The sequence below is a fragment of the Anolis sagrei genome, chromosome 4 (assembly GCF_037176765.1).
Source record: "Anolis sagrei isolate rAnoSag1 chromosome 4, rAnoSag1.mat, whole genome shotgun sequence".
NCBI classification, from domain to species: domain Eukaryota; kingdom Metazoa; phylum Chordata; class Lepidosauria; order Squamata; family Dactyloidae; genus Anolis; species Anolis sagrei.
In genome coordinates this window covers 141437059-141464956 of record NC_090024.1, presented here as the reverse complement: position 1 = coordinate 141464956, position 27898 = coordinate 141437059, and the positions used below count along the sequence as shown (strand labels likewise).

General features: G+C 39.0%; 1 protein-coding gene across 2 annotated transcripts in view; it reads right to left on the bottom strand.

The window, feature by feature from the left end:
- Nucleotides 1-27898, bottom strand: part of VAV3 (vav guanine nucleotide exchange factor 3) — a 193810-nt gene that overhangs the window by 85069 nt on the left and 80843 nt on the right. For both annotated transcript variants that reach the window (XM_060774052.2, XM_060774053.2), the window contains exons 7-15: nt 27792-27860; nt 25400-25503; nt 22640-22739; nt 21908-22003; nt 17263-17331; nt 16764-16850; nt 14275-14360; nt 11141-11273; nt 9806-9915 (exon numbers count right to left, since the gene is read on the bottom strand). In XM_060774052.2, the coding sequence (XP_060630035.2) occupies nt 9806-9915; nt 11141-11273; nt 14275-14360; nt 16764-16850; nt 17263-17331; nt 21908-22003; nt 22640-22739; nt 25400-25503; nt 27792-27860 (854 nt within the window). The remainder of the gene's footprint in view (nt 1-9805; nt 9916-11140; nt 11274-14274; nt 14361-16763; nt 16851-17262; nt 17332-21907; nt 22004-22639; nt 22740-25399; nt 25504-27791; nt 27861-27898) is intronic.

The following is a 27898-nucleotide window of genomic DNA, read 5'->3' as shown; positions in this document are numbered from 1 at the left end:
GGACTAAACATTTTGACTGTGGTGTTCTCCCGAACCTGCATCAGTGTTTGTTACCAGTCTTTGTTTTATATTCTGTGGCTGAGTGTTACCTTTATGTTTTATATTTGGACTGTGAAAACACTCAGTAAGTTCTGCTTTGATTAAACAGTTTGTTTTGGTTCACCTCTGCCTACGTACTGGTAGAGCCCTGGTATTGTGACAGAGGGTGTGCATGTCAAGTTTGGTCCAGATCCATCATTGTTGGGTTCATAATGCACTCTGGATGTAGGTGAACTACAACTCCTATAAATCCCTCCAAAGATGGTCATGGGGGTTTGGTGTGCCAAGTTAGTTCCTGTTCCATCACTGGTGGAGTTCAGAGTGTTCTCAGATTGAAGATGAACTGTACCTCCCAATACCTACAACTCCTATAAATCATGGTGAATTCTTCCCAAATCTCCCTAGTATGTTCAGCTGCTGACCAATTCCTCTGGAAAGGGTTAAGGGAAAGGAAGTGGGTGGGGTCATGCAAATTCCACACCAATGGAGAGAGGCAGTAACACTGAGATGTCAGTGGTGAAGGAAACACATAAAATCTAGGATGAAATGGTCCTCTTATGAAAGCCTTCACTTGGGTGGTGGGGAGTATTGTGTTTGTGGAGGATATTGGCAGAGCTCTTGTATATGTTCATGGAGCTCACTATAACCTGCGATGTCATTGGCGGGAGGGCCATTGATGTCTCCTGAGTAGTGGGAGCTATTTGTGGAGACAGGAGCTTGTCTATATAAGTGGACACCCCAGCTACACAAATACATATTTTCACTTTTATTATGTGTATAGGTTACTAACCACCATGCCAAAAAAATGAATCCTTGTTTCATTCCTTCTCATGTGCATGCTTTCCTTGATATGTACCCAATTCACAATATAACTCTCTCTAGGAACTAAAGAAAGGCATTATCTACTATTCAAAATACTTTATTATCAATTATTTTAGAGATCGCTTGCACAAAAGTGACAGCTCATCTTTTGAAAAAGCTTAACAGGCACAACTGCATTTCACCATGATAAAAGCAAGAATAAATGCACCTCTGTTGTAGCGATAAACATGAAGTGCTTTCTCATGCTGTTCAGAGAATTCAGCACAGCTCTCAGGTTTTTAAGAGGCAGCAATATTAACATTAATAGTTTTAAGTTAATATGTTAGTAGTCTATACATCCGATCTCAACATCAGAAGATGTTGCTATTAATGTTTGTTCTCCAGACGGTGTTCAACTCGAACCCGATTTGTTAGTCTAACATGTGGAGAAAGGAACATAAAAACAAATGGAGGCAAAGAGAAATAGAATTGAAGTTTTCATGGAAAGAATATCAAACACATAGTATGTCTCCAGAATGATTTCACAATTTCCATACTGCTTTTATTTTAAACAGAGAGGTTCACTACTTTGTGATGTTCATACCTTGCCCCCATTCAGTCTTCTCTTGTGTGTAATAAAGATGGGTGAAATCATCATTCTCTCACAAAGACACTCCCAATTCCATAGTCTTAAAGCAATACTACTACTAGTAGTACCCCACAGTCCTAGGACCCAGAGGACTCTCACAAAAGAGCAAAAAAAAGTTTATTAAGATTTCTCCACTTCAGAATCCAAAGGAATTTGTATAACTGAATATTCATTCATAGCAAACAAGTCAAATTTCTACCTTGCACAAAGAAAGTTAGATGTCAGGGAGAAAATGAGATCTAGTCCTTCCTACTTTTAAAGATATCATTTCACCACAATGGAAGGGGTGGGAGGAGGGAAGAGCATGGCCAAATCCAAGTAGTTTATAGATGTTAGGTAGTATTGTAGTGGTCCATGTATACATGTTCATATATTTGTTTCATTGTTTTTATGAATATGTAAATGTAAAATTATATACACACATACACACACAATAGTAATATGGTAAAAATGGAAGTTAAATAAATAAATAATAAAGACATGACTTCCTAAAATTGAAGTGGAACAATTCCTTAACTAGGTTCCAGAACCAGAAGATCTTAGAACGAACCCTTCAACTACATCAAGGGTAGCATAGTCCAGTGGCTCTTCTACACTGACCCAAAACTCAGGTCTGATCTAGCGTCTTTCAGAGGCAGGAGGGAATCCCTTTTGCACCACACATCTTTAATGAAGAAAGGGCCTAAATACACTAAAAGTATCACATCTTGCATGGTCTTGGAAGCTAATTATGATAGTATTCTCATGGGAAGCTGCCAACAAAGCTAAGTAGGATTCTACTTGCATGGGAGGCTCCCAATGAAGGCCAAGTGCTGTAGGCTATATTTCAGAAGAAGTTAACTGGCTAAACCACTTCTGAGTACTTGCCTTAAAAAAATTAAGAAATTTTTGAAGTCTCTGTAAGTTAACAGGAGACTTAGAGGCACCTGAACACATTAGACAAAGAAAAAGTGAGACCATCCATGAAAAATTGAGTTAAAATCTGCTAAGAGATGCATTTGAAAGTGAAGCTGTGCAAGTTATTGCAATTGTATTTTCTTCTGTGTGTCACTCAAGGATGCTTCACTGTGTGATGATACAAAAACGTTTGGCTTTATTTTTAATGGCTTGGAAGAAAATTTGCATAACCAAGTGGAAAATTATACTTATGGAAAAAAGTACACAGAGGGGATTTAGGAAGATTTCAAGAAATCAGAAAAAAGACCCTAAAGAAATTAGAAAACCAGCCATTGTGACAGATAAAAATAAACTTGTGGTGTTTAAGATATTGCACAGTGGACTGAAAGAGAAAGAATATGAAGTCAAGGGCATGCTGAGTTTATACTTTGATAAATTCCAACTCAAGCATCCAGAGTCTTTCAAGCAAAGCTACCTGAATGTAATTGTGAACAACTCCATGAAGCCATCTGTTCACTGCACAGCAGAGAGTGCATATGCATTCATGTATATATAGATAGCATTGTCCAAAGAAATAGTACCAACAAATCAATTACTTTGCATCCTTGATTTCACATATCCTTGCTCTTTGGATCCTCTCAACATACATAACAGAATGAAAATACAAGGAATTGTTATTCCAATTCTATTGTATGTCCCAGAAACATGGACCACCTACAAAGGTCACTCTCGACTTCTGGAAAGATTCTGTCAGTGTTGCCTTCGAAAAATCCTGCAAATCACTTGGGAAGACAGTGTTCCTCTAGGTGCAAATCCCAGCCAGGTTACCAGCTGTTAGGAATTACAGGAGATAAAGTCCAAAACATCTGGAGGAGCAAATTTTGAGAAACACTGTTCTAGAGGAAGCGAAAACTACCAGCATTGAAATGGTTATTCTCCAGCATCAACTTCTCTGCAGGAGTCCCCGCTGGCACAATGGGTTAAACCCTTGTGTTGACAGGACTGAAGACCAACAGGTCGGAAGTTCGAATCCGGGGAGAGTGCAGATGTGCTCCCTCTGTCAGCTTCAGCTCCCCATGCAGGGACATGAGAGAAGCCTCTCACAAGGATGGTAAAACATCAAAACATTTGGATGTCCCCTGGGCAACGTCCTTGTAGTCGGCCAATTCTCTCACACCAGAAACGACTCGCAGTTTCTTAAGTCACTCCTGACATGAAAAAAATGGACATGATGTTCAAATGTCTGATCACCATCTCCCAGAGCAATTACTTTATTCTCAATTTAAGAATGGAAAACAGAGTGTCAGTGAACAAACAAAAAGGATTTATAGATTGGCTTAAAGCTAACCTTTAAAAATGTGGTATAAATACCAAGAACTGGGAAGCTCTTGTAATTGCACGTTGTACCTGGAGGTTAGATCTGTTGCTAATGGTGCTATGGATTTTGAAGAAGCACAAATATGGGGTGCAAAGCCTTGTTGTGACCACCTTCCATCTGGAAATATATGTCTTCATTCTGAAAAACCATGTGGATCCAAAATAGGTTTTCAGAGTCACTTACGAACCCACCACCAAGACTACCCTTGGAGACAATCAGGAGAAAGGAGGACTTGCCTCCTTCCTTCTCCAATCAGCTCATCATTCCAGCAGTGTCACTCCAGGAGAAAAAGTGTGGTGAGAGGAGATAGCAGATGCCATCCTGTGTTTCTTGGCTGCCCAAGAACAAGGGCAACATGGTACTGTGTAAACAATTGCAGGTAGTTCCATCTCTGAACTGCTCAAACTGTTTACATGGGTCCAAAGTCATGGTTTGCTCTGTACTCTGGGGAAAATTCAAAACAACCCATGACTTTGGTTAATGCAGTTCAGTGCTGTGTTAATCAGCATTGGCCCATATTAACCCAGATCTCCTCTGGTATACTCTACTGTATGGTGCCACTATACAATGGATTTTAAACCCGGTAAAAATGCCTCTAATCACATTTTTGCCAGTGTGGAAACATGGCCCAGTTAATGGCGCAACACTTGAAGCGAACTGGGATTCCTGTGGAGTACCAAGCTGCCTGTCCTGATAAATGTCTCTCTTCACAGAACATGTCAAAAATGTAGTAACACCACATTTTATGCCATATTGTTCTAGTTTGTTTGCTATACACGACTGGAATGGGCATTTATCTCAACATTCAACCATCTGCTCATCAATGGTTAAATGCAAAAACTGCAGTTTTCAAAGCTGCATAATAAATATAGATCACATGTCCCAAAAGGCAACCAAAAGATCAATGACTCCAAGGATCACTCTTATTTCTTTGTTGCCAAACCTTAAATGCCCTGTACTCACAAAATCTCTTCAATCTTATCACTGTGGCAGCACTATGAGACGGGATACCACTGTCCTTCCAAGGATACACTGGTACATCTAGACTGTAGAATAAATGAAGTCTGACACCACTTTAACTGCTGTGGCTTAATGCAATGTGGAAATTAAGTCATTCTCTGCCAAATATTGCTGGTGCCTCACCAAACCACACCTCCCATGATTCCATAACATTGCGTCACAGCAATTAAAGTGGTGTCATTAATTCTGCAGTGTAGATGCAACCCATTTTGACCAATTAATGTTTGACCAATTAATATGCAACACAATACAAATGTTGCATATTAATTATTCTGCAAAGAAAAACCCAGGGGTTTCTGTGCAGGAAAACCTGCTTCTTTTTGTCCAAAGATCAGTTCCACAATCACACTTCAGGCTGTGTGAATTAGGGGAGAATTTTAGAGGAATATCCATGTTCTCCCACAATGGTAAAAAAAAAACCTACCACAGTTGCATGTCCTCACATAACAAGGATGAAATAGTTAAGGCTTTACATCCCTACTTTTCTCAGCGCTTCCATCTGTGGTTGCATAGCTCAGTGTATAGGAGGTAAAAATTACATCAATGCTTAGCTGTCTGCTAAAAACTGCATACACCATTTGCTCATAACTATGGATGACTTGCAAGGAAAGACTTGCAGGGCTAGCCAAACTTCACAGACAGTATAAGTAGCTGTCTGCAGAATGGTTGCTCAAGATCTGCTGAATGCCCTTTGGGATGGTTGTTTCTCTTCCATATTTCTTAGGGCACCAAAACTTGTGCCGAAATACATTAAGATAACCCACTTAAGCGCTGGTTCTAGACCCAACTTCCTCCCAAAACCCTAGGATTTCCCTCTCAGGATGGATACATGTTATCTCGATGGAAATCCAGATAACATGCAACCATCCTGAAACCACCAAAACTTATTGGAAAGGATGTCTAGCTGCCATGCAGCCTTTCCTTGCATCCTCATGGCATGAGAAAATGACACCTGAGATAGAAGGGGTGAGGATCAGATTTTGATGCATACTGGTCGGGTTTTTTTTTAATTAAATATGCTTTAGAGAGTGAAAATGGAAAGCAATTTTGGTCAGGAATTTTGGAAATGACATTTGATTAATTGGTGATTTATAAATATATGGCAAAGGAAAGGATACTTGTTCAGGCCTTGGTGGTGGGGTTCTGTGTTTTGTTTACACAGTAAGATTTTAATGTATGTAAATAAAAAAACTACCTAAAAAAGATAGAAGGAGTGAGAAGGACCCATCCAGGTCTCCTTGGGCATCATTTTCTCATGCCATGGCAGCTAGAGACCCTTTTCAATAAGGTTTCATGAGTAAATCAGGGACTGGGGAAGGGGGGGGGCAAAGTGAAGGATGGCTGTAGAGATTGACCCTAGGGAAATGTGTGGCATGTCCTGAGAGTTAGTCCCCACAGGCCCAGCACCCCATTAAGCCTGGATATTTCATAAAGATCTGAATCTAATGTAGTATTTAATTAACATGGAATAAACCAGTGTTTATGGGGGGAAATCTGATTAATACTAGTCCATGGTACAAAATTCACTCTCCTACATATCCCTATCACTTCCAAACCCTCAACAGAACACAAGGCACACCACAAGCCAGTCTTTTAACAATGTGATACTTCACTTCTGATATTAAGATTGCATATCCGTAACAACAAAATGCAGTAAAACACTAGTTACTCCAAAAGAGGAGTGATAGTAACAGTCAGAATGCAACATAATACAGTTATACCTCTGTAATAAGTTAATTATAAGTTACTAGTAATTTTGAAAACCCTATACATAGAATCATAGAGTTAGAAGAGACTACAAGAGACATCGAGTCTAACCCCCTGCCGTGTCAGAATACACACTCAAAGCCATCCAGCATCACTTCCTGGTAAATCTAGTTTGGCTGCTGTGTAACGTAATATGGGCTGCCATATAATGATCTTAGAAATTACTTCTACCAAGCTAGAAATGCCAACTTTTCTCAGGTGCTGCCTAGAGCACAGATTGCCACAAAATGCCAGGGCTTCATACGGAAAGCTGCCAATCATGAACAAGAGTATTTGGTTGTGATACCAGTTGGCAGTGAGGAGAAGAAACCCATTAGGGATGCATTGGCTGAGACCACTAATCTAATTTCCAATCCTGAAACTAGGCCAAAAGAGAACCCACACAAAAGTCAAACGAATTAAGCTACTAAGCCACCAATTCCCTTGATCCCATTCAGTTGTGATAATCATCAACAACAAATCACCTTTACCAAAGGACAGCTATGAGTGGTGTTGCTTGTTGGCTGACACCCAACACTTTTACAAGGCTATGCAATTTTAACAGTTGACAGCGTACGTGCAGGGAAGCAGACAACTGAAAGGCATTAAAAGCACTAATGTCTTCATCAAACCCGCAGCAGACGCTAAGCATATCGCTTGGATGATGAATTGTTGGTTCAGTTGAAATGTACCCAATGCACTTGCTGTGTCATTTGAGCTGCACAATGTATAAAAGCTTCGAGTGGAAATAATCAAGCTTTGACTGTCTCCTTTTAGAAAACAGATGAGCAAATGCTAGATTTGGGAACAGAAACTCTTAGGCATTCAGAAACACTTTACAGCACACCACAAGGCAGAATTGGGAGCACCAATATACAGCAGAGTTTAGGATCCTGTATACACTTTAACTCCCACCCACCGAACCCCAAAATCCAGACTCACTCTGAATGATAGGTTAGCTATCTTCACAAAATACAGACCTTTCTAGTTAACCCGAGGAGAGTTGTTGTAAACTGCCTTTGCCCAATTTTTTTCAAAATGCAGGAAACTCAGGGAGGGGGGGGTGATGGAAACACAGAGTACCCCACAGCTTTGGGGCAGTCTGGACAGCTGGATTTAATCTGATTTGGTCCAATCAGCTATCCAGAGTAGACGCCAGTGCCATCACCTTTACCTGAGTTCATGAGTGCAGGGAAAAGGGATGGATTGTGTCTCTGTTGCCACTGCTGCCACTCCTAGATTGCCAAGCTTCTGGCCATCGTGAGCACCTCTGCTGATCAGAATGGGGCATTTGCTCTATTAGGGTAATGTCCTGTCTTCTTGCTTGTGCAGGCAAACAAGTAGACAGGACATTATCTTCTGTAACAAGCAAGAGCTTGGGTGGAGTTCCATGGTCAACTAGGATTGGTAGCATTTGTGAAAGTGAGGAGATGAGAAGTGGATAACTACACACTGGACAACATCAATTTTTTCCATCCTGCACTCACTCAGCATATCACAACAGCAAGTTTTGATGCACCTTAAATGTCACTTCTTGATTTCATCATAACTGATTTGCAGCCAATTATAAATATTAATTTTACACTGGGTGGAACTGGTAAGCTTTGAATCAAACCACTGGGGCTTTGACACATCTGGGACAGTTTGGAGGCAAAATATGGCACAAAATCAGTCAAAATTACTTTTTGAAAATTCACCCTAGGAAGGGGAGTCTGGGTTCTGATGGGCCACACTTAAGTGTCCCAAAGGCCACGTGCAGCCTTATTTTGTCTACCCCTGATTTAAATGTCTTAAGCATTTAAAATTATACAACTGCAAATTATGAAAACTATATTTTACATCTTAATAAAATCTTAATATAATGTAAGAAACTGATGAATAGAACTGGGAAGTCTCCAATTATAACATGATCAACATCAGGAGCAGGGCTTGAAGAGGTGGTTGAAGAAGATAAACGATGGCAACTTGTGTGTATAATTTTTCCATAGGATCATAGAGCTGGAAGAAACCACAGGGGTCTAACCCACTGCCAGGCAGGAAAACAGAATCAAAGGACCCCCAACTGATGGCCATCCACTGTGTGTTTAAAAACATATGCTACATTATCAGCATGGTGGGTGTGTGATTCTGTAGAATTCAAGTTGGAAAAGAGACAAAGTTTGGAAAAGTGACATTTCTGTCTAAAATTTATCTATTAAAATGGGTAGTGTTTTAAGTAAGATTTCTATATTCCGGATGAATGGAAAGGAAATAGTTAAGAGCTGAGCCAGAAGAAGGGATCTACACTTTCCACATGATACAATAGTACGTGAGGAACCACAGAGCTTTCTTGGCAAGATTAATTCTACTATTTAATATCTTTCACTTCAACATAATTGAAAAATCACCAGTTTTATATTGGGGCATGCCACCACACACACAACACGGGGCTACAGATACTGACTATACCGTATATTTTGACTTCCATGTGAATCATGGAGAGATTTAGGAATAAATATTAAAGAAGCTGTCCAAAGTGTTAGGCCTTTTTAGAAAATAGTCTTCCATATCTTAGACAGCTCTATTAAAGATTTCACTGAAATCCAGAGTACCCAGTGGCATGGCCATCAGCTGCCATTGCTACTGAGTTGCACTTATTTATTTTGCACCACATTGCCTTCCTCGGAAATCAGAGAAATGACATGAGGACCCCAAGAGAGAGAGGGTTAATTATATTTTGCTCACTGAAACAAAGGAAATAGATACAAAATAGCACCGCTCTAAAATACATCACAGCTGTGTTGTGTTTCTTTGAAAGGATTCTGTGATACATAAATGCTTTTTGTTGTGTTAAAGAGGGAGCGAGGAATCAAATCTTTGATGTAAAATTTAATAAACCAGGAAACCTGATCCATACACCACATAATAAATTAGTTAGAAGCCACAAGGAAAAGAGCCAGCATCCCCATCTCCCTTAGTCATACATTTTAGTTTACCAAGGCAATGATAGAAAAATCAGCCACAATTATGTTAAATATTTATTGCTAAACCCATTAATATTTTCCCTAGATACCAGAGAACTTCAAAGGAAAGCAATACATGAAAACATAGCTTAGAGCTCCCCCTTCCTTTCTTTGGACGAATGTCATGTCTGCCCCGAAGATAACCTGCTGCAAGTATGCATTTCCGAAATTACTTGGACAGCGCAAACAGCTATTTTAACAAACAATATTGAAGCACTGTTGGATTAATTTGGTCAGCAAAATTATTCCTGTCTACCCTGCAGGAGTACTCACAGTGCCATTTCAAATTGCTCAAGCCACTTTTTCTTCAGGTCTTTCGTTTTGCAGTACAGTTCCAGCCCATTTTGTCCTTGTATGTGGATGAGGTAGAAGCCGTAAGACCACTGTTAAAATGACAATAAATTCCAAGGTTATTTTATCAACACCTCACATACAGCAGGGCTGCAAAACCTTGATGGCAAAACATTTCTAATTTCAGACTCACCAATGCTACCAAAAAAATTAATACAGCTCTTTAAAACAGTTGAAAAACCTTGAATATAACTTGCTAACTTGTCACATGCGCTTCTGGAATCAATGTGGATCACGACACATCGTGGCGACCTGCCCAAGCGGCATGGGGACTATTACCTGGCGCCTTGCACCCTGCCAGCTTTCTCCCTCCCTCATCACATGGGAGGATGCACTGCTGGCTGGCTTGCCCCATTTGAAGGCAATATAACATAGGAAGCCTTTTGTGTTGCTGCTGGTGGCTTTTTTCAGTGACCACTCTGGTTCTGCCATTGTTTTGCTTGGAGCCACCCCAGACGTACTTCTGCCACATGCTCCATGGCAAAGCAGTGGCACAAGTGGAATTGGTGAAGAAATTTGCCACCTATTATGAGGTTGTCAGTGTCTTTGGACCTCATCACATGAGAAAGAAGGGAAAAGCGGAGGGACTATCTTCTTTCATTTCCTACCATCAAGGTCCCTTACATTACCATTTTCAAGGATGACAGCCATCACACGTCCTTTTCCCACATTTCCTCACTTCTCCCTGGGAAATTTCCCCACATTTCCCAGAGAGAAGTTGGTTTATATCCAACTTCTCTTTGGCTTCTATCATTGGGAGTTGGGTTGCACTCCACTCCCAAAAACACAGTCTTCCCTTCGTTTTCCTGTGATGCCACAATGAAGTCCCATGGGCAACCACCAGAAGTGGCCTTGTGTCATGTGCTGGCCTCCACGGGACTTCATTTTGGCAGCCCAGAGAAACAGAGAAAAGACTGCTTGGAATGAAGTATTGCATAAAGTGAAATAAGATGGAGAATTAATGACATGGTTCTAATTGCTAATCCTAGCTAATGAAGATCTGCTGAAACAACTGTTGAATAAAAAATTACATTTATTTTATTTGAGAATGGCAACTGGATTTAGACCATGACTATATGTTTTCGGATTTCTGTTCAGATAATTTCTGAATGCTACACATACATACATATGCAAATCCCCAATGAAAATGTAGTAATAAAGGACATTTCTGCTTAAATAAATGTGGAGACTTTCAAAAGCTTTGAGGACTACAAAGAGCTATGGACTTGTGTTCTCAGAGAGGGACATCCTCTTTACCTTTTTGTTCTCTTTATCTGTGGTGGGATTGTTGGTTATTTTGTATTCCTGAAGATCAATGATGTCCTTCATTTCATAATTATCACCCCGCCGTTTGCAAACAATTACAGCCAGGTCAAATAGAAAGATGTGCCTATGGGGAAAAAAAAGAGAAAATATATAACTAGTTGTATGAATGTGGGGTCTGCAAGCCAAAATATTATCTTTGAAAATTTCAGTTGCATCATGTCTGAATTTCTTTAAAAAATAGACTTTGAATCTGAGTTTTTGCATCCATATTTGAAAAGCAAGTTGTGAACTGTTGTGTAAATGCTTTTCTGTACAGTTCTCTGTATGATTATTCAGAACTACATGATCTCTGCCCAATAGCGTTTAATGTCTAGAAAGCATGAAGACTTTGCCTTAACATATATATGAAGTCACATGATGGTTTGATGTTTGACAACTGTCAAGTATCAAATGCCATCAGATGTCAATCATGTATTATGGCCAGTCTTACAAAAGCAGTTGTCAAATTTGAAATACCATTTCACATCAGTTGTCAAATACTAAATATCATTGCATGCCCACTATTAAATACAGTCAAATATTAAATATCATCATTGCATACCAACTATGAAACTGTAAAGAGGAACTTAAAATGAAGGAGAGAGTGTTTCTATCTACTCTGCCCTGTCCTGGCTCTCCTTTTTGAATCCTGAAATGTAAACTCAACCTCAAGCACCACCACTAAAGAAGGGTGTTATTTGGATCATATAGATTCAAAGATCAGAAACCACAGCGGTTGAAGAGAGGAAGGCTGTTCCCAAGTGACTGTCACTCCAGGAAAAGCACATATTTTCATCAATGGCTATCAATTGTCTTTTTAAATAAGACAAACCACAATAGTGGATTCTGGGAATTGTAGTTGCTGGTTGTGTTCATTCTCTGCCAATCAGAGCATGGACACAACCAGGCCTTTTATTGGCTTAGAAACAGAGAGAGAGAGAGAGAGAGAGAGAGAGAGAGAAATTTCAACTCCCATCATGCTCCAAGAAGAACTAAGACCTTTCAATGCCCACTTCATGCAAGTGCTGTTGGGAAAGCTGGTTCCCAGCAGAACCATCTCTGGAGAAGGAGACTGGGGAACTTTTCTAGAAGAAATGGACACTGCTGCCGCTTCCGGGGAAGGAAAAAAGACACTGCAGTTAATCCCATCTTTTTCATGAGCAACCCCTTGCCTCAGGTATATTGCAGAGTTAACGTCATCCTCTCAAGTAGCTGAAAAATTCTGCTCTCTTGATTTGTTTCAGCCAGCTTTCCAGTTCCCCACCCCTTCTCCTTGTCCTGTTTTCAGGGATATACAAAATGAGCCACCAAATTTTACAAATCACTTTAATTCAAACTGATCTGGGCCCAACCCTAGTTGTTTCTAACTGATGGTGAACCTAAGGTGACCCTATAACAGGATTTTCTCGGGCTGGGAATGTGTGACTCTCACAAGGTCACCTAATGGGTTTTCATGGCCAAGCAGGGAACTAAATCCTGGGGCTACAGTAACTATTTAATGCAGTTTGAAGGCAGAATTAAAGGACAGTGTTTAAATGATGAATGCTGTGAAGACCGACACCAACTTGCATTAAAGGCTTTTAACTGTGGCCCTTTCTACACTGCAGATTATCTTCTTTGAACTAGATTATATGGCAGTGTAGACTCACATAATTCAATTCAAAGCAGCTAAAGTGGATTATCTGCTTTGATCTCTGGATTATTTGGCAGTGTAGAAGGGGCCTTAGATAATCAAAGTTGGGGGAATACACCAAAACAGTGCCCTTAATGTCCTTAATGTGCTTAAGTGTGCTTTAGTGTAAATGACATCACATGGCAAAAGTGATTAAGGGATGGGCGCTCTGGAAATCCATACATGCACACTGCAATGAAGGAGAGGTAAAAAAAGATTCCTCCACAGCTGTGAAACCATCGATATTGCAGACGTGGAATCAGTTTTGCCTCTTTTGCAGTCAAATGCAGCTGCTATGTAGACATTCAAATCCAGGGCTTGGGTATGGTAGACTAAATAAAAGAAACAAACTGAGGCTCATCCAAAGATGACAGAGACTGCTGCTGGTAGGTGTTTTGCCTACAAATATTAGATTGTTGTGCAGTGAGATCTATAGCTCCACAAAAATTGAGTCCACTTTATATCCCTTAACATTAGAAGCTTAAATATAATCAGAAACTCAAATGATGGTGCTTGGAACAGCTTCCAAAGAGACAGTCACCTGCAATCTTTTTATTCAGCCAGATTTTTTAAAAAATGATTGAATTTTAAACTTGTTTAAGCATTTTTAAGATTTGTGGGGGTGCTTTGAATGTGATTTTTCTGTTTTTTGGCAGGGGGTTGGACTGGATGGCCAACAAAGTATCTTCCAACTCTATGATTCGATGCTTATGGTTTCATCTATGCTTGACAAAAGTTGTGTGATATTTTAATTGTTTTCTATGTTTCATTATTATTAATTGATATTATGGGCATTTTATGCTTTGCTCTGTAAGCCATCAGGTGAACAGCTTGTGATAAACATTCATATAAGAAATTATAGGCTGTGGACCTTAATCTACCTTAAAATATTGTTAACTCTGAAATACTAATATTACATACCACTAAAATAAGGCTTCTGGATACTAAACGAACATTGCAAAACAAAATCAATGAAGAGAATATTAGTAGGGGAGAATTCGCATCAATAAAATATGATCCTATTGCCCCCCAAAAGGGGACTCACATTTTATCATTCCCTTCAGGGGACACATGAACTGCAATGAACAAGAACAGCAGTTATTTCAAAGAAACTAATCCTCAGAAATGTGTGTAGCATGATTATTCCCAAGGCAGGAGAGTAGATAGCAATTCCTCAGCAAAAAAGACACTTTTCCCTTGAGGAGTCATGCCCTTTTAAAGAGAATACATTCCCCACTTCTCCGGTGGCACTTTTTTGCTATGTAAAAACGAACAATACACAGTCCTAACACATTTCAGTTTTATTTGAAATAGATCAATAAATAATTTGAAGTAAAATGTGAAGTTTTGAAAGATTTTATCTAGGATAAAATGTCACCCATTACATCAAAATTAAAATTCAGACACTTCTCACCTATCTTGCCTCGCCCGTTTGTCCAAAGTTGTTATCCTTATTTCGCCATCACCCTGTGGTCTTCCATAGAGTAAAAGTGACTGGTTCTGAAATGTTAGAAACATTTATTACTGTATATACTCATGTATAAGTCTAAACATGTTATTCAAAAAAATGACACCCCCCCCCCCCCCCCAAATATTAGGCCAACCTGTCAACAAGTCAATGTGAGTACTTAACTCTTGTCAAAAAGGAACCATCCCCTTCTGAGAGTAGAGGGATAAAAGGCAAGTGTTCAGTCCGTCCTGAGACAACCTAAAAGAAGCACCAGTTTCCCAAGCCTCTTCACTTTGGCACAATTTCTGTCTTTTTTTCAATGCCTGAGTGGGAAAATTGTAGCAGCAGTTGTTCCTTGGTTCTTCCAAGCAATAAAGCATCAAGAGATAGAGGCAGGGTTGGTAGTGCCATTAGGTTAGTACTGTTCTGCCCTGTTAGGTTAATATTGTATCTTACCCAAAAAAGGGTAAGGTTCAGTATTAACCAAACATCCCCTTCTTTGGGCAGAGTGGAAAAAGGTGTATCTGAATGCCTAAGAGGGGAAATGACAGCAGCAACAGTTACAGGTTGCTGGCATCCTATGTCAGCAATGATGCTTTTCCCACTCCATGGAATGACCTTTGACTTATCCATGGGTCATAGCAAAATCCATAATGTTGGCTCCAAAACCTGTTCTTGACTTATATAGGAGGTCAGCGTACACACAAGTATATATGGTACTTAAAGGATAGCTGCCAGTGTTTGTTCCTTGGCTAAATCCTTGGAGGAAATAATGGCAATCACAGAATACAAACATAATTCAGCTACTTAGTTGTACAAAAGGCTGAGAGTAGATGATACATAAAATCACAGGCCTTGTAGCATCTTCCACATGTTTCATTTCCACCCTTACAATGGAGATACAGGGAAAGCACATACTGAGTGCTTTTTGCACTTATTTTCTCATGGTCTTTCCTCCAGTCATTATTGGCTTCTATATCTCTTGTGATCATTTAGATAAGCTACTCCGAACTGCAAAGGAGTAGAAACAGTAACAATATCATCCATTATGGCCTCACTATAGCATTTCACCAAGGTAAAGGTAAAGGTTTCCCCTTGACATTAAGTCTAGTCGAGTCCAATTCTGGGGGAGGGGAGGTGCTCATCTCCATTTCTAAAGCAAAAAGCCACCATTGTCCATACATGTCTCCTAGATCATGTGGCTGGCATGACTGCATGGAGCGCAGTTATCTTCCCACCTAAGCAGTACCTATTGATCTATTCATATTTGCATGTCTTCAAACTGCTGAGGCTAAAAACGGGAGTTCACCCCATCCCACGGATTCGAACCACTGATTTTCCAGACAGCAAGTTTAACCCACTGCACACCTAGCATCTACTTGTACAATCTAAACTGACTGATAAAGGACTTATAGGTCAAGCCTTGGCAACAGATTTCCTTCCATGACTCTCTGGCTGTGATCAAGCTTTTCCGGTAAATCAAAGGTCCTATTGGTCTTCAAAAGTTTCTGTAAACCTGATTTTCTTCTTGCCTAGTCTTCCAGCTATTCTATTTATCTACTTTCTTGAATCTTATCATCTAGTTCACTTTGCAACATCTTTTCAGTTTCTCGCCTGCAACTGACTACTTATGAAGTCTCAAAGCAAATGGCCTCTTGAGATGTACCTCTTGAGTTGTTGAGAGAAGAACCACATTTTGGAAAAGGTATGTAAGATGCAAATGACCAAAATACGCAGCATGGAATAGCCATGTACCAAAATATATATAAATCAAATAAAATGCATAAATAAATGTGTACATTAAAGGAAAGACATTAAAAATCCACACATATTTCTATGCATTCCACCAGACACATACACACATGTCAGGAGGAGAGCAAGACTAACTGGAACAAAATTGTGCTAAGATTTACCTTTCTGGCATCTTTCATGATGCTTCACCTTGACTTTGGCTGAAGTGCTGGAGGTTTTGCACTGCCACCTCAATGGGCTATGGCACTTACAGTTTCGATACTGACATTAACCTGACAATAGTGGTTTTGGCCAGCCCCTTTCTTTATGAATGAAGGTGCAGGAAGTCAACTGGGGGTAGGGGTGCAATAAAAACATAAACAGGTCGAGTATCCCTTATCCAAAATGCTTGCGACCAGAAGTACTATTTTACGAGAGAAGAGCTGTGGACACCATGTATTTGCATACATAATGAGATATCCTAATACAGGACCCATGTCTAAACACAAACACGGTCTGTGTTTTATATACAGCTTATACACATAGCCTGTAGGTACTTTAATATATACTACTGGAACTATTTTGTGCATGACACAAGAAAACAAAGATGTCATGACCTCAGACACAATTTTTTATTTTGGAGTATTCTGGATTTTGGACTTCTAAATAAGAGACATCCAACCTATACAAGGATCAACATATAGTGCCGGATGAAAACATACCATATTCTCTATTGAGGACTGAAACTGTTTAATTTCACGGAGAGTTTCGTTGTCCCTCTTTACTTCATTTACATACTGTGCAAGATCCTAAACGCAGAGGAAATAAAGAAATCTGAAGTACAGTAGAACAATCATAGTTTTGTTTATATACTCCATTAATAAAACAAATCATCAGAAGCCTTTTTCATACTATGATAGAAACAATTAAAAGTCAGGAGAGAATGCTTCTGGAACATGGCCATACAGCCCAAGAAACTTTCAACAATCCAGTGATTCCAGCCATGAAAGCCTTCGACAATACATTAACTTGACTCCTTAACATTCCTGCGATGTAGTCACAGGTGAATAAATTTCTCACAAACTCGGATGTTCTCTTTTTTTTAGATAGACAGAACTTTCAAAAGAAGGATCTCAGAAAGTTTCTATTGACTACTCCCAATCCCCAAATACAGTAGATGTACCCTGGATTTATTCACAAGCAAAAGTAAGTTATGCCTACCTTCATAGCATCTAGTGCAAGTTTCAGATTTGCCTTCTCAGTAAGGTCACTAGTGTGTTTTACCAGCTCCTATAATGCAGTATAAAAAAATTATTATCCAGCAATAGCTATGTACCCCTTAAAGAAAGCTTATATTCCTCCCCTCCCTTCCCCAAGATGAATTATCAAATACATTAAAATGTTTTAAAACAAATGAAATTTCCTTCTGGAGAAAAATGAGGAATATTTATTTAGTATTGCAAATATAAATAAATATATTATAAATATATAAAAATGAGGAATATTATATATATTGAAATATAATGGATATGGTTTAATTTCTTCCACTAGTCAAGGTTAGTATCAAGAAGATGGGTCCCTTGCCTCACCATTACCAAGGTTCAAAAGGTGTCTTTAAAAGAGCCTTCTTGAAGACTAAGATTTCAAATTTACCCATCAGCTTTTGTATTTCCAAAGCTCTAATACATTATCCCTGACCAAATCTGTAATATTTAAATATTCTAGTAACACTTTTCCACATGACCAGCTGAGAGACAGTGTAATTGCTTTTCAATGGGATTCCTTTCAAAAACCACTTTTATTCTCAAATATAAGGAAATGTTTAAGACTTTAGGAAGGAATTTCTTCATAAAATCTCTTCTCTTAAATTTCAAGCCATAATTAGGATGGATGACAAATACTTCAAGTGGTTCTGAAAAATATTTTAGAAAAAAACTAGGAAAGGTTTCTAAAGTTTCTGGAATGAGAATTATATGGATATGGATGATCTGAGTTAAATTTTCCCACTGGAGTGCACTTTACAGGCATAACCAAACATTAGTATTAGTAATGACTAGCCATCACAAGTCATTATAACCTTAGGTTATTGTAGGTTTTTCGGGCTATATGGTCATGATCCAGAAGCATTCTCTCCTGATGTTTCACCTGCATCTATGGCAGGCATCCTCAGAGGTTGTGAGGTCTGATCTCACAACCTCTGAGGATGCCTGCCATAGATGCAGGTGAAACTTCAGGAGACAATGCTTCTGGAACATGGCCAAATAGCCCGAAAAACCTACAACAACCCAGTGATTCCGGCCATGAATTCATTATAACCTTGTCCCAATGATTTCATTGGGGCCAAAATTCAACTAATTTCAGTGTAGTTTTGTTCTTGAGAATAAGCCCTATTAAAATAATGAGATTTACATTTGGGCAGACATCCATACGACTCCATTGCTAGGTTAGCTCCAACTCATTATATTAAACATGTTCTTCAGAATTGCAAAATGGGCCTCTTCCAAAGATTTTGCAGTTAGTTTTGTTTCAAGGTGTGTCACAAATAACCTTGTATTGCTGGTGGCTGTTAACTATGAGACACACCTTACTAGACACACCTGAGGTGGTGATGAATAAGTAATATACTTTGGGATACAGCCAACATAAAAGGCTGAAATCTGAACCTTTGGAGCTGACTGCAAGTATTCCAAGGGCATGCTACAGCATTGGATAAACTGGTATTCTAAATGCTAGTACTTTCCTGTGTTTTCTCCCCATCCAATGTACTTATTTGTATGTAAACAGACACTACAAATATAGTGCATATCTCCAGTAATCTTCTAGGAATTTGCCCAAGTAAAGTCTTTAAAAATAAAAGTTACACCATACGATTTATTTTCAGTTTTCTCCAGAGAACTTCCCTGGAGTCACAATATTGGCAATCTCAACCTCAGCTCATTATAGGAAACATGATATACAGAAGAGAGCCTACAGCCCAGCATAAGCAAAATACAGCTTCTTGCATAGGTAGAAGCTCTCTTTTAAAATGACATTTTATAAGCATCAGCAGGGCTGACAGTCTAATGGAGTAATATATATCTTTGTAACCGAACTAATGAGTCCCTCAGCACAGATATCAAACGATATTTATAAGACCCCCTAGTCTTATTATAAGACTAACTGTACAGGAGTTGCAAACACCATGGGTTTTAATGGAAAGTGTTGCAAATAAATATGGCTTTATTATAATCTGGCACCGAACAAAAATAGAAAATGGGTGCATCAATGTCTTGCTTTGACAAGTGGCGCTTTTACGCTACATAATTAGAGCACTATGTTTCCACTTTAAGGGTCAGGGGTGCCTCCTGTGGCATCTTGGCATTTGTAATTTAGAAAGCAGTATATAGAGTTAACAACCAGAGAAGTCCAGTGTCTCACCAAACTACAAACACCCAGATTCCACAGGAAGCAGGCTTAACAGTTAACATGGAATCATAGAGCTGCAGCTGTATCATGTGAAAGGGCCTATGTATGGGAATGTAAAATGGGCAAAGTACAGCCCTGGGGCCACTCAAAGGGTAATTTAATTACCCTCAAGTCCTCCAGATTCTAGTAAAAAGATTCCAGTAAAAAAAAAAAACAGGCAAATGTATTATCCCAGAAGCTTCTAGGAATGGAAATCCTTGCTTCAAATAGTTTGCAAGACTCCTCTGATATTTATTAATATTTTTAAATACTAGGGAAAAGAAGGCGGATTCCAATGAAATTCACTTTTAAATGGGATTTTGGGAGTTTCACCTAGCTCCTGTGACAGAAATCTACAGCTGTGACCCGCCTCTATCTTTAAAGCATAATCATGACATGCAATCAAGTGATAAATGTATGGGATTTATCAAACAAGCTACCACACATTGTGAAATCCACTGACTTCTTGACCAAAAGGTTTGGACTGCATAGACTGTAACCTTCCAGACAAGGACCCTTCTTCTTTGACTCAGGATGCTGGATATTCCCTGGGATACACTGGTAAGCATAGGTGGCATGTGAAAGCTAGTGTAACATGAGAGCCATGTGGTTTGGAGGTTTCACTATTGGACTATGGCTCTGGAAACCAAGGTTCAGATTCCCACTCAAACCATGGAAACCCACCAGGTGACCTTAGGTGACCTCTCAGCCCTGGTGACTTATGAGCCTGTGAGGAAGGCATGGGAAACCATCTCTGAGCAAATCTTGCCAAGAAACCCCAGAGATAGCTTCACTGTAGTGTTGCCATAAGGCAGAAACAATCTGAAGGTGTGCAACTATATCCACCCGCACAAAGCTAGCCTAGACATTACATTCATCAAAGAATCCAAGGTTCTCAGGGCATGTTTCCTATCCCATGCCAAGTGAGTAATTTAATGCACATTCAAGTGCCAGCATGAGTCAGGGTTGTGAGGTGTTTATTTCATTGATGTGGATTATGTGTGGGAAACCTCACCATGTGATGGCTTCACTTGCTCAGTGTTTCATATTAAAATAATACAGTATCTAGACCAGAGGATTGGAATAGTTTTGAACCACTATTGTCAAAATTCTATAGCCAGCGTGAACACTGGGATCCAGTACTTTCCCCCCTAAAAAAGGAAACTAGCCTAGAAAAAGCATTTTAAAATAATTTTTCAACATAGGGTTTATTTTGAAATTTGTTCTTGGATACATAGCACTGATATTGTCTCTTCAGCTTATTCATATGCATTATGGGAAAGTGGCATGCAGAATGGAGGGTGGGGCCACTGATCTACATCAGCTCATACAGTAGAATAACAAGGGATTTGCACTACAGTTGGCAGATTTTCTAAAAACCAATATAGGATGGTAAGCAAACATATAAGGTTGCTTCAAGCCTCACAAGAAAAGGGCCTCTTGTGAGAGCTCAGGATTCTCACAATTTTTTAAATCTCATAGAAACCCATACAAATCTGAAAATGAAAGGCCAGCCATTAAGAGATGAAAATTTTAATCTGCTGCTTGGTGTCAGGCGAAATAGAGGTGCCATGCTAGCCACAATCCCAGGAAACTGATCTCTGACATTGGGTATGTGAGGACCGCTTATGTACTAGATACTTGGGAGCAGTCTGGTAAGTGTTCCATGGGTACTTGCTCTCATGTAATAGATTTTGGACACCCATATCAGTCCTGTATGGGACAAAATGTTAGAACATTAAATACAGGATGTCCAAGGGCGGCTCAACCCATTACACAAAGTAAGCATTTGCAGTATAGTTGATTTTGCCCAGGGCGCTCTTGAGGCACTCTTGGGGGAAAATAGACCTTGACATATGCGAGTTGTAGTTACTGGGATGTATAGTTCACCTACAATCAAAGAGCATTCTGAACTCCACCAATGATGGAATTGAACCAAATATGGCACACACAACTCCCACGACGAACAGAAAATATATATCAGTGATTGGTTGGGGGGTGGGGAGCGCCAAAATACTGTTTGCTTACCGTTGAAAATTACCTAAGGCCGCCTCTGAGGATGTCCAATATATCACTAACCTTGATCCCAAGGAACAACCTCACTGCATTTGGCATCGGTTTTTAAAAATTGTTGCTGTAGTAAATTGTATACATTAATCTATCAGATTGGTCAAGTCCACAAACTTTTTAGAATTATTATTAAAATTAGGGAACAGGAACTGAGAAAATAGTTTTAAACTGTTAGGGCATTTTAAATAGAACAGGTCAAGGACTTGACACATGCCATATGTTGCCACTAAAAAACCTTCACCATAAAACATCCATCAAAAGTGGGAATTTGTGGCATCCTAGCAACATGAGCTATAAGCTGAGATATTATAGAAACAGCACACATATATGGTCTGTAAGTAAAGATAAGTACCTGAAGGAGTAGGTGGTATTTCAGGACTCTCTGCATTGGAACTACAAGAAGATCCCTCAGTGTAAACTTCCCATTATTGGCTCTTTTGGAACATTCCTAGATAAAGGGAAATAACAGAGACTTCCACGTGATGCTGGTATAATCCATACAGCAGAATAATATTTTTAAAATATTCACAGGCAGGCATTCAAATTAACTGAAACTACGAGGAAGCTTAGTCTTTATGCAAAATGAGATGGAAATGTAAAGCTCTGTGGTGGGAGAATAGACTGGAACTCATCAGATAGCAGGTCAGAGATCTTCCCACCTGGGTCTCACAACATTCTTCTGCAAACTGAAACCCATGACAGAGAAGACTGAGCTGATCTGCATACTTTCTCTTTGATCTGCTCTGAAAAGGCAATAACAGCACTGGAGATGGCAGGCTGCCTTGTCTTTAACAGAATAGCTTTCAAATACGACTTCCTCCACCTGCAGTCTGAAATGTTATAAGTCGCTCTATCATCCAAACTTTCGTAAAGTAACTTTTTGGGGGATTCCAATTCCTGGAAGTCACTGGCCAACATAGTTAGTATTTTCAGGGGTTCTATGCATATTAGTCTAAAACCGTACCTCTTCCATGTAGTTTTAATTCCAGATTGTTCTACACTGCATTTTGTATCAGGTGTTGGCCAGGACTAGCTCCCATTGTAATTTGTAGGAAGAATTAGTCAAAGATCAAAATATGGATACCTCTAGTTTCAGCTTAACATCTTCTTTCGTCTTGGAGATATTGTCTAAACAAGATATGGCCGTCTCTACTTGGCTGCAGTACAGCCCATAAATAACCAATCTAGAAAAAGACAAGAAAAAGTAAGCAAATAACTTGTCCATTTCATTACTTAAAATGACGTCTCATTTGCTCCAGTTCACATGCAAGACCTTCTCTTATTATTACACATATTATGAAACATCTAAGACTTCAAAAATTGCTGTTGTACTGCCCAGAAAAAAATTCTTTCACTTTCATAATGACATATAGTTGTCCCTTTTAAGGATATGTAAGTAAGACTCCAAAGGCATTAATTTCAAAGTTGCATCTACTAATCTCCATTCACACAAAAATATGTGCTTGTATTTAATACCTACTTTTATTACCCTTAAAAATATAGCTGCAAGCCTCCCCTTTTTTAACAGATAAAGTCTTATTAGTATTTGTTATGTTAATGGATAGATTTCAAAGGATGCGATGAATAATGCTCAACATTTTAGGAGTAATACCAGCTTAATTATATTTAGTCCTTTCTTGCTGCAATAGCAAGTGCGGCGTGCCCAACTACCAGCTTGTCAAGTTTATATTGTGTGAACATTTAAGAACAGAGATCTCTGCTAAAAAAAAAACCCAAATAAACACCAACAGCCATATTGAGCCAACAGGCTTATTTTGATGGATTTTAATACTCTACAAAAAAGAGAGCACAGTCATTTTTATATTCTCTGGTACAATAGCATATGTACTATCACATTTTCTAAATGAAAAAATATTCTGGAAATAACCATTATCATTTTAGTAGACTGTATCATCAGTTCTCCATCTGACTACAAATCTAGAGCCAATTGTAAGGGCACATAAATTAACTAGAGTTTTAGGAGGGACCACCAAAAATATGCTTTTCAATCGTCTTGGGAATGGTGCAGCACTCACAGAAATGAGGCACAAACTTACTTTTCGAAAGCATTTCTTTTCATTATTTGTTTGAGTATTCTTAACACGTGGGTCATTACTGCTATCCATTCCACCTACAGACCATCTCGTGCACTGTGGTCAGCAGAGGAGGCCCTTTTCTCGGTCCCATCCCCATCACAAGTGCGGTTGGTGGGAACAAGAGGGGGGACGTTCTCCGTGATCGCTCCCCGTCTCTGAAACTCCCTACTCAAAGAAATAAAAATGACATCCATCCTCCTCTCCTCTAAAAACCTCTTGAAAATTAAGCAGGGCTTTTTTTTTTAGCATCCTAGGATGCTTTCCCACCAATCCAGTGAGGGATGGGTATGCTGCCCATCACACACTGTGTCTGGACTTCCAGTTGAGGCCCCGCCTACAACTGGAATGGAAGCATCGTAGAAAGCTTTCCTCCAAACATGGGAGCCTGCCCATGTTGTGCTGGCTTCATTGGATCCATGTGGCTTCAGCGATACTTCCCCAATGTGATAGGGGAAGTATAGCCACAACAAAGCAGAATGCAGGGTAACGTCAATTTTATCAGACAGGAGCCCCCTGTGCTGTTTCATCAGCAAGTGTGGAGAAAAGGCATGGTGTGACAGAGTTGCACCATGCACTGCTCTGGCATGGTGATGTTTCCCCCATCACATGGGGCCAGCATCACTCAACTGGGGCAAAAGTGCTGACTACATTGGAGCCAGCACAACACAGGAGCCTTCCTGTGTTGATGAGAAAGCATCCTAAAATGTTTCCACACTGGTTGGGGATGGGGCCTCAACCCCATTCCCAAGGGACGTAGTACCCATCCCTCAACTGGGACAAAGCATCCTAGGATGCTAAAAATTCCTCATGTGATGAGGTCCATAGTAACCCCTCATCTCTGTCATTTTGCCATAGAAGCTGGCAAAATGGGACACGGGGAAGTCTCCTGTGTGATTAAGTTCTTATATAGCTGCAGTTGTACAATGACATAATAAACTCATGGAAAACCACTATCAGAAACTCAGTTTAAGGAATAATGATGCATTAACTACCTTTCGTGTGTGTGTGTGTGTGTGTGTGTGTGTGTGTGTGTGTAGTTTTGTTCTGTTATCAGAATTCAGTGCACCTTTGGAAAGAATTAATAACTCTATCTTACATTGTATCATTGTTAAATCATAAAATAACTATACTTCAAGTTCCTTCAGAAATATCCATTTATAATCCAAACAGTGAGGGTGTCTCCCTCCCATTTCCTGTTTATAAACATAGATATAAACTTTAGAAGGTGACCATATTAGATAAAGCTCCATAAAACCAAATTTTCCTACTCTGTGTGAAGAAGTGAAATGAATACTAGCTGAAAACATTTCCTGATTATCTAAGGTCAGGGGAAAAGGATGTTGATGTACATAATATTTGGGATATGACCAATTTGTGAATATGTGCATTATTGCACACTGAAATACCAAGATGTGTCATTGTTTATTTAAAAAAAAATAGGGCTGGCACTTGCTAACAAAGAGCAGTTTAAAACATTGTGCCAGGGGCGAACAAAAAGGATACAGCATAATGTTTCTGTAACATAATGTTCTATGAAATTATGTCAACACATTTTTAAAGAACTCCACCAGCTATATGCTAACATTACACATTACACTAAACTTATACTAAGAATTCAGTATTTTTTCTCAAAAAGCACACTACACAAAACTAAGGGGTAAAGAAACATAACCAGTTCATGTGCAAAGGAATATTAATAGTTCACATTATTAGCAACATGTATGTTTAGAACAACAATGTAACATTACCTTTCTTTATAGCAAATAAAAACTTGATACAGGTTCTGGTCACTTTTGTTTGCAATGGCTTCATGAATGTCATGTGTTAAATTTCTATGAATTTTCACCAAATCCTGAAATAAAATAATAACTTTTAGAACTTGCTTGATGAAGCTTGTGCTATCCTGTAAATTTACTGTTTTCAAAATGTTAAATAATAAAGTAAAATAGCTGGCTATCTTACAGTAGAAATAATTACTAGATCAAAACTACTACTTCCATGGGTGTAGAAATGAGGGTTCACAAGGTAAATTCCACATAGCTACATTATGCCGTTTGATCTTAAAGAAGGTGCCATGCTGTCAGCCTGAGGCTGGCAACCTATTAGTTAAATACATAGGTGTAAGCTAACCTTATATCTATGTATATCTATTTGTAGTTTTTGCAGATATTGGGTGTTCCATTCTACCCCACACAGAGACCAAAAGCTGGTGTCTAATGTCCTCTTTCTCACTTCTATTTTCACGAGTAAATACTGTCCATCCCAGTTGATATGAATTTAGAAAATGCCTACTCTATAACCAGGTTCTTAATGAAAATATATAATTGTCCACACATTCATAATGAAAGTTTGCACTGTAGGTTCAGGTATATTTGCCCATGTCAGAATTGAAAGGGCAGATGAAAATAATACAGGTCCGTTCAACACAGTGCAGTCCCTTTTATCCAGCTACCAAGATACCTCTTTCAGTTTTAGAGATGTAAATATTGATCATTCAAATTTTAGCACTTTGGCATAATTAGTTTTGCAAATTACACTAAATAGTTTAAAAGCAGCATGTAGGTCAATGGACTGCAATTCTTAATGTGTTCTTCATGAAACAGGAGATGCTGAGACAAGCAGAGTGCAAATGGGATAAGCATTATATCTTGCAATGTGCATATTACACATTTTCCAGGTGTCTCCTAAAACACACACTTGACAAAATTAGAAGATATCTGGAGGAAGAGTTATATGCAATAGGCCTCAATTATTCAAAAGTTTATGATTAAGTTCTCCTGTGACCAAAGAATAACTCAGGAACATAGAGCTTCTCAAAGAGTAAAAAAGCTTAGACCTCAAGCTCAAAGGAAGCTTCATATGTTAGACATGCCCTAAGTTTTTCAGAACTTGCTACATTTCACAATTTGCTTTTACTAATTCCTACTGCACCAAAATGTGACAGACTCTTCCTTAAAGAGAAGGAAGGACATGATTTGCAGAGCTGGCCTTTATGATAGTCATAGTGAGATGCCTGTCTTTGGTGGCAAGTCATCAGAAACAGCATATTTATATGTTCCCTGATCACTGATAACTCTGAAGAGCTCCAACTTGTTATCAATAAACGTTTGGTTTTTATACCTATTTTATATATCTATATTGCCAGGGTAATAAAAAAATCTCTCAGACCCGAAGGGATCCCAGTGGAACAATTTAGAAGCTCTATGCTAGATAACATTTTCCCTTTAGGCTGCCTTTCATTGTAGGTCTTTATTTTCTTTTTTTATTATCTAAGGGCCTGAATAGGTAGAAGTGATTTGGTCCTCTCTAGACTTTGACAGGACCTGGAAGAAGTACAGGACCAGATTTACACCACACCAGATTTCTAACCACAACTGCATCCTTCAGACACACACAACCGCATTCAGAAGAACATACTGGCAGCCATTTCCCAGGTAAGACTGGAATAAACATTTAATGAAACTTGGTGTTATCTCCAGTTATGTTATGTGTTGTGTCAGTTCAAAATTTTGCTTTACTTAGACCAACATAGAAAGTGTAACCTCTTTAAGGAAACTGTAAACGAGCAATTCAAAATGCAAATAGAAGAATATGATGCTGAAACTGTGAGATGTATAGTACCATCCCTCAATCTTTCTGCACAGTAACTTTCCACAGTTATTTGTAAATCATTCTGGGAGTCAATCACAGCTGAAAAGCGAGATAAATGTAATGAATCTATTGACTGAAAGAGTATCTCTGGAGCACCCTTTAATCATACCAGCTTCACAACTTAAAACATTGGTACACATCTCACATATCTCAACTGAACACTTTCCAATAATCAACAGCAGCCCAAAAAAGACATCTGCCTACTCATGCATCACCCTACTTCCCTATCTGAGCTAGTTAAAAGACACTTTCTAAACTTCCTTCAGATTGTAGTCAACACCAAACAAGTGAGCAGACAAGCAAGACAACATAAGACTGACAGTTAAGCCAGTTTTCATTTCACTCGGCCTATTTGTCTCTTTAAAATGTGGAAGTCAGACAGGTACCTCTGTATCTTCAGCCTGAATCTTTATGTACTGTTTTGTTATATATCCACCCCACACTATATGTAAAAAACCCATGTTCATGCTTTTTCAAGTCATTACATACGGGAATGTTGATGAACACTGTCTCAAATTCTGATGTTGTCAGAAACCTCTTTAGTGGAATCATAAAAAACTGGAAGAAAAAAATGAACATAAATATTTATTTGTTTG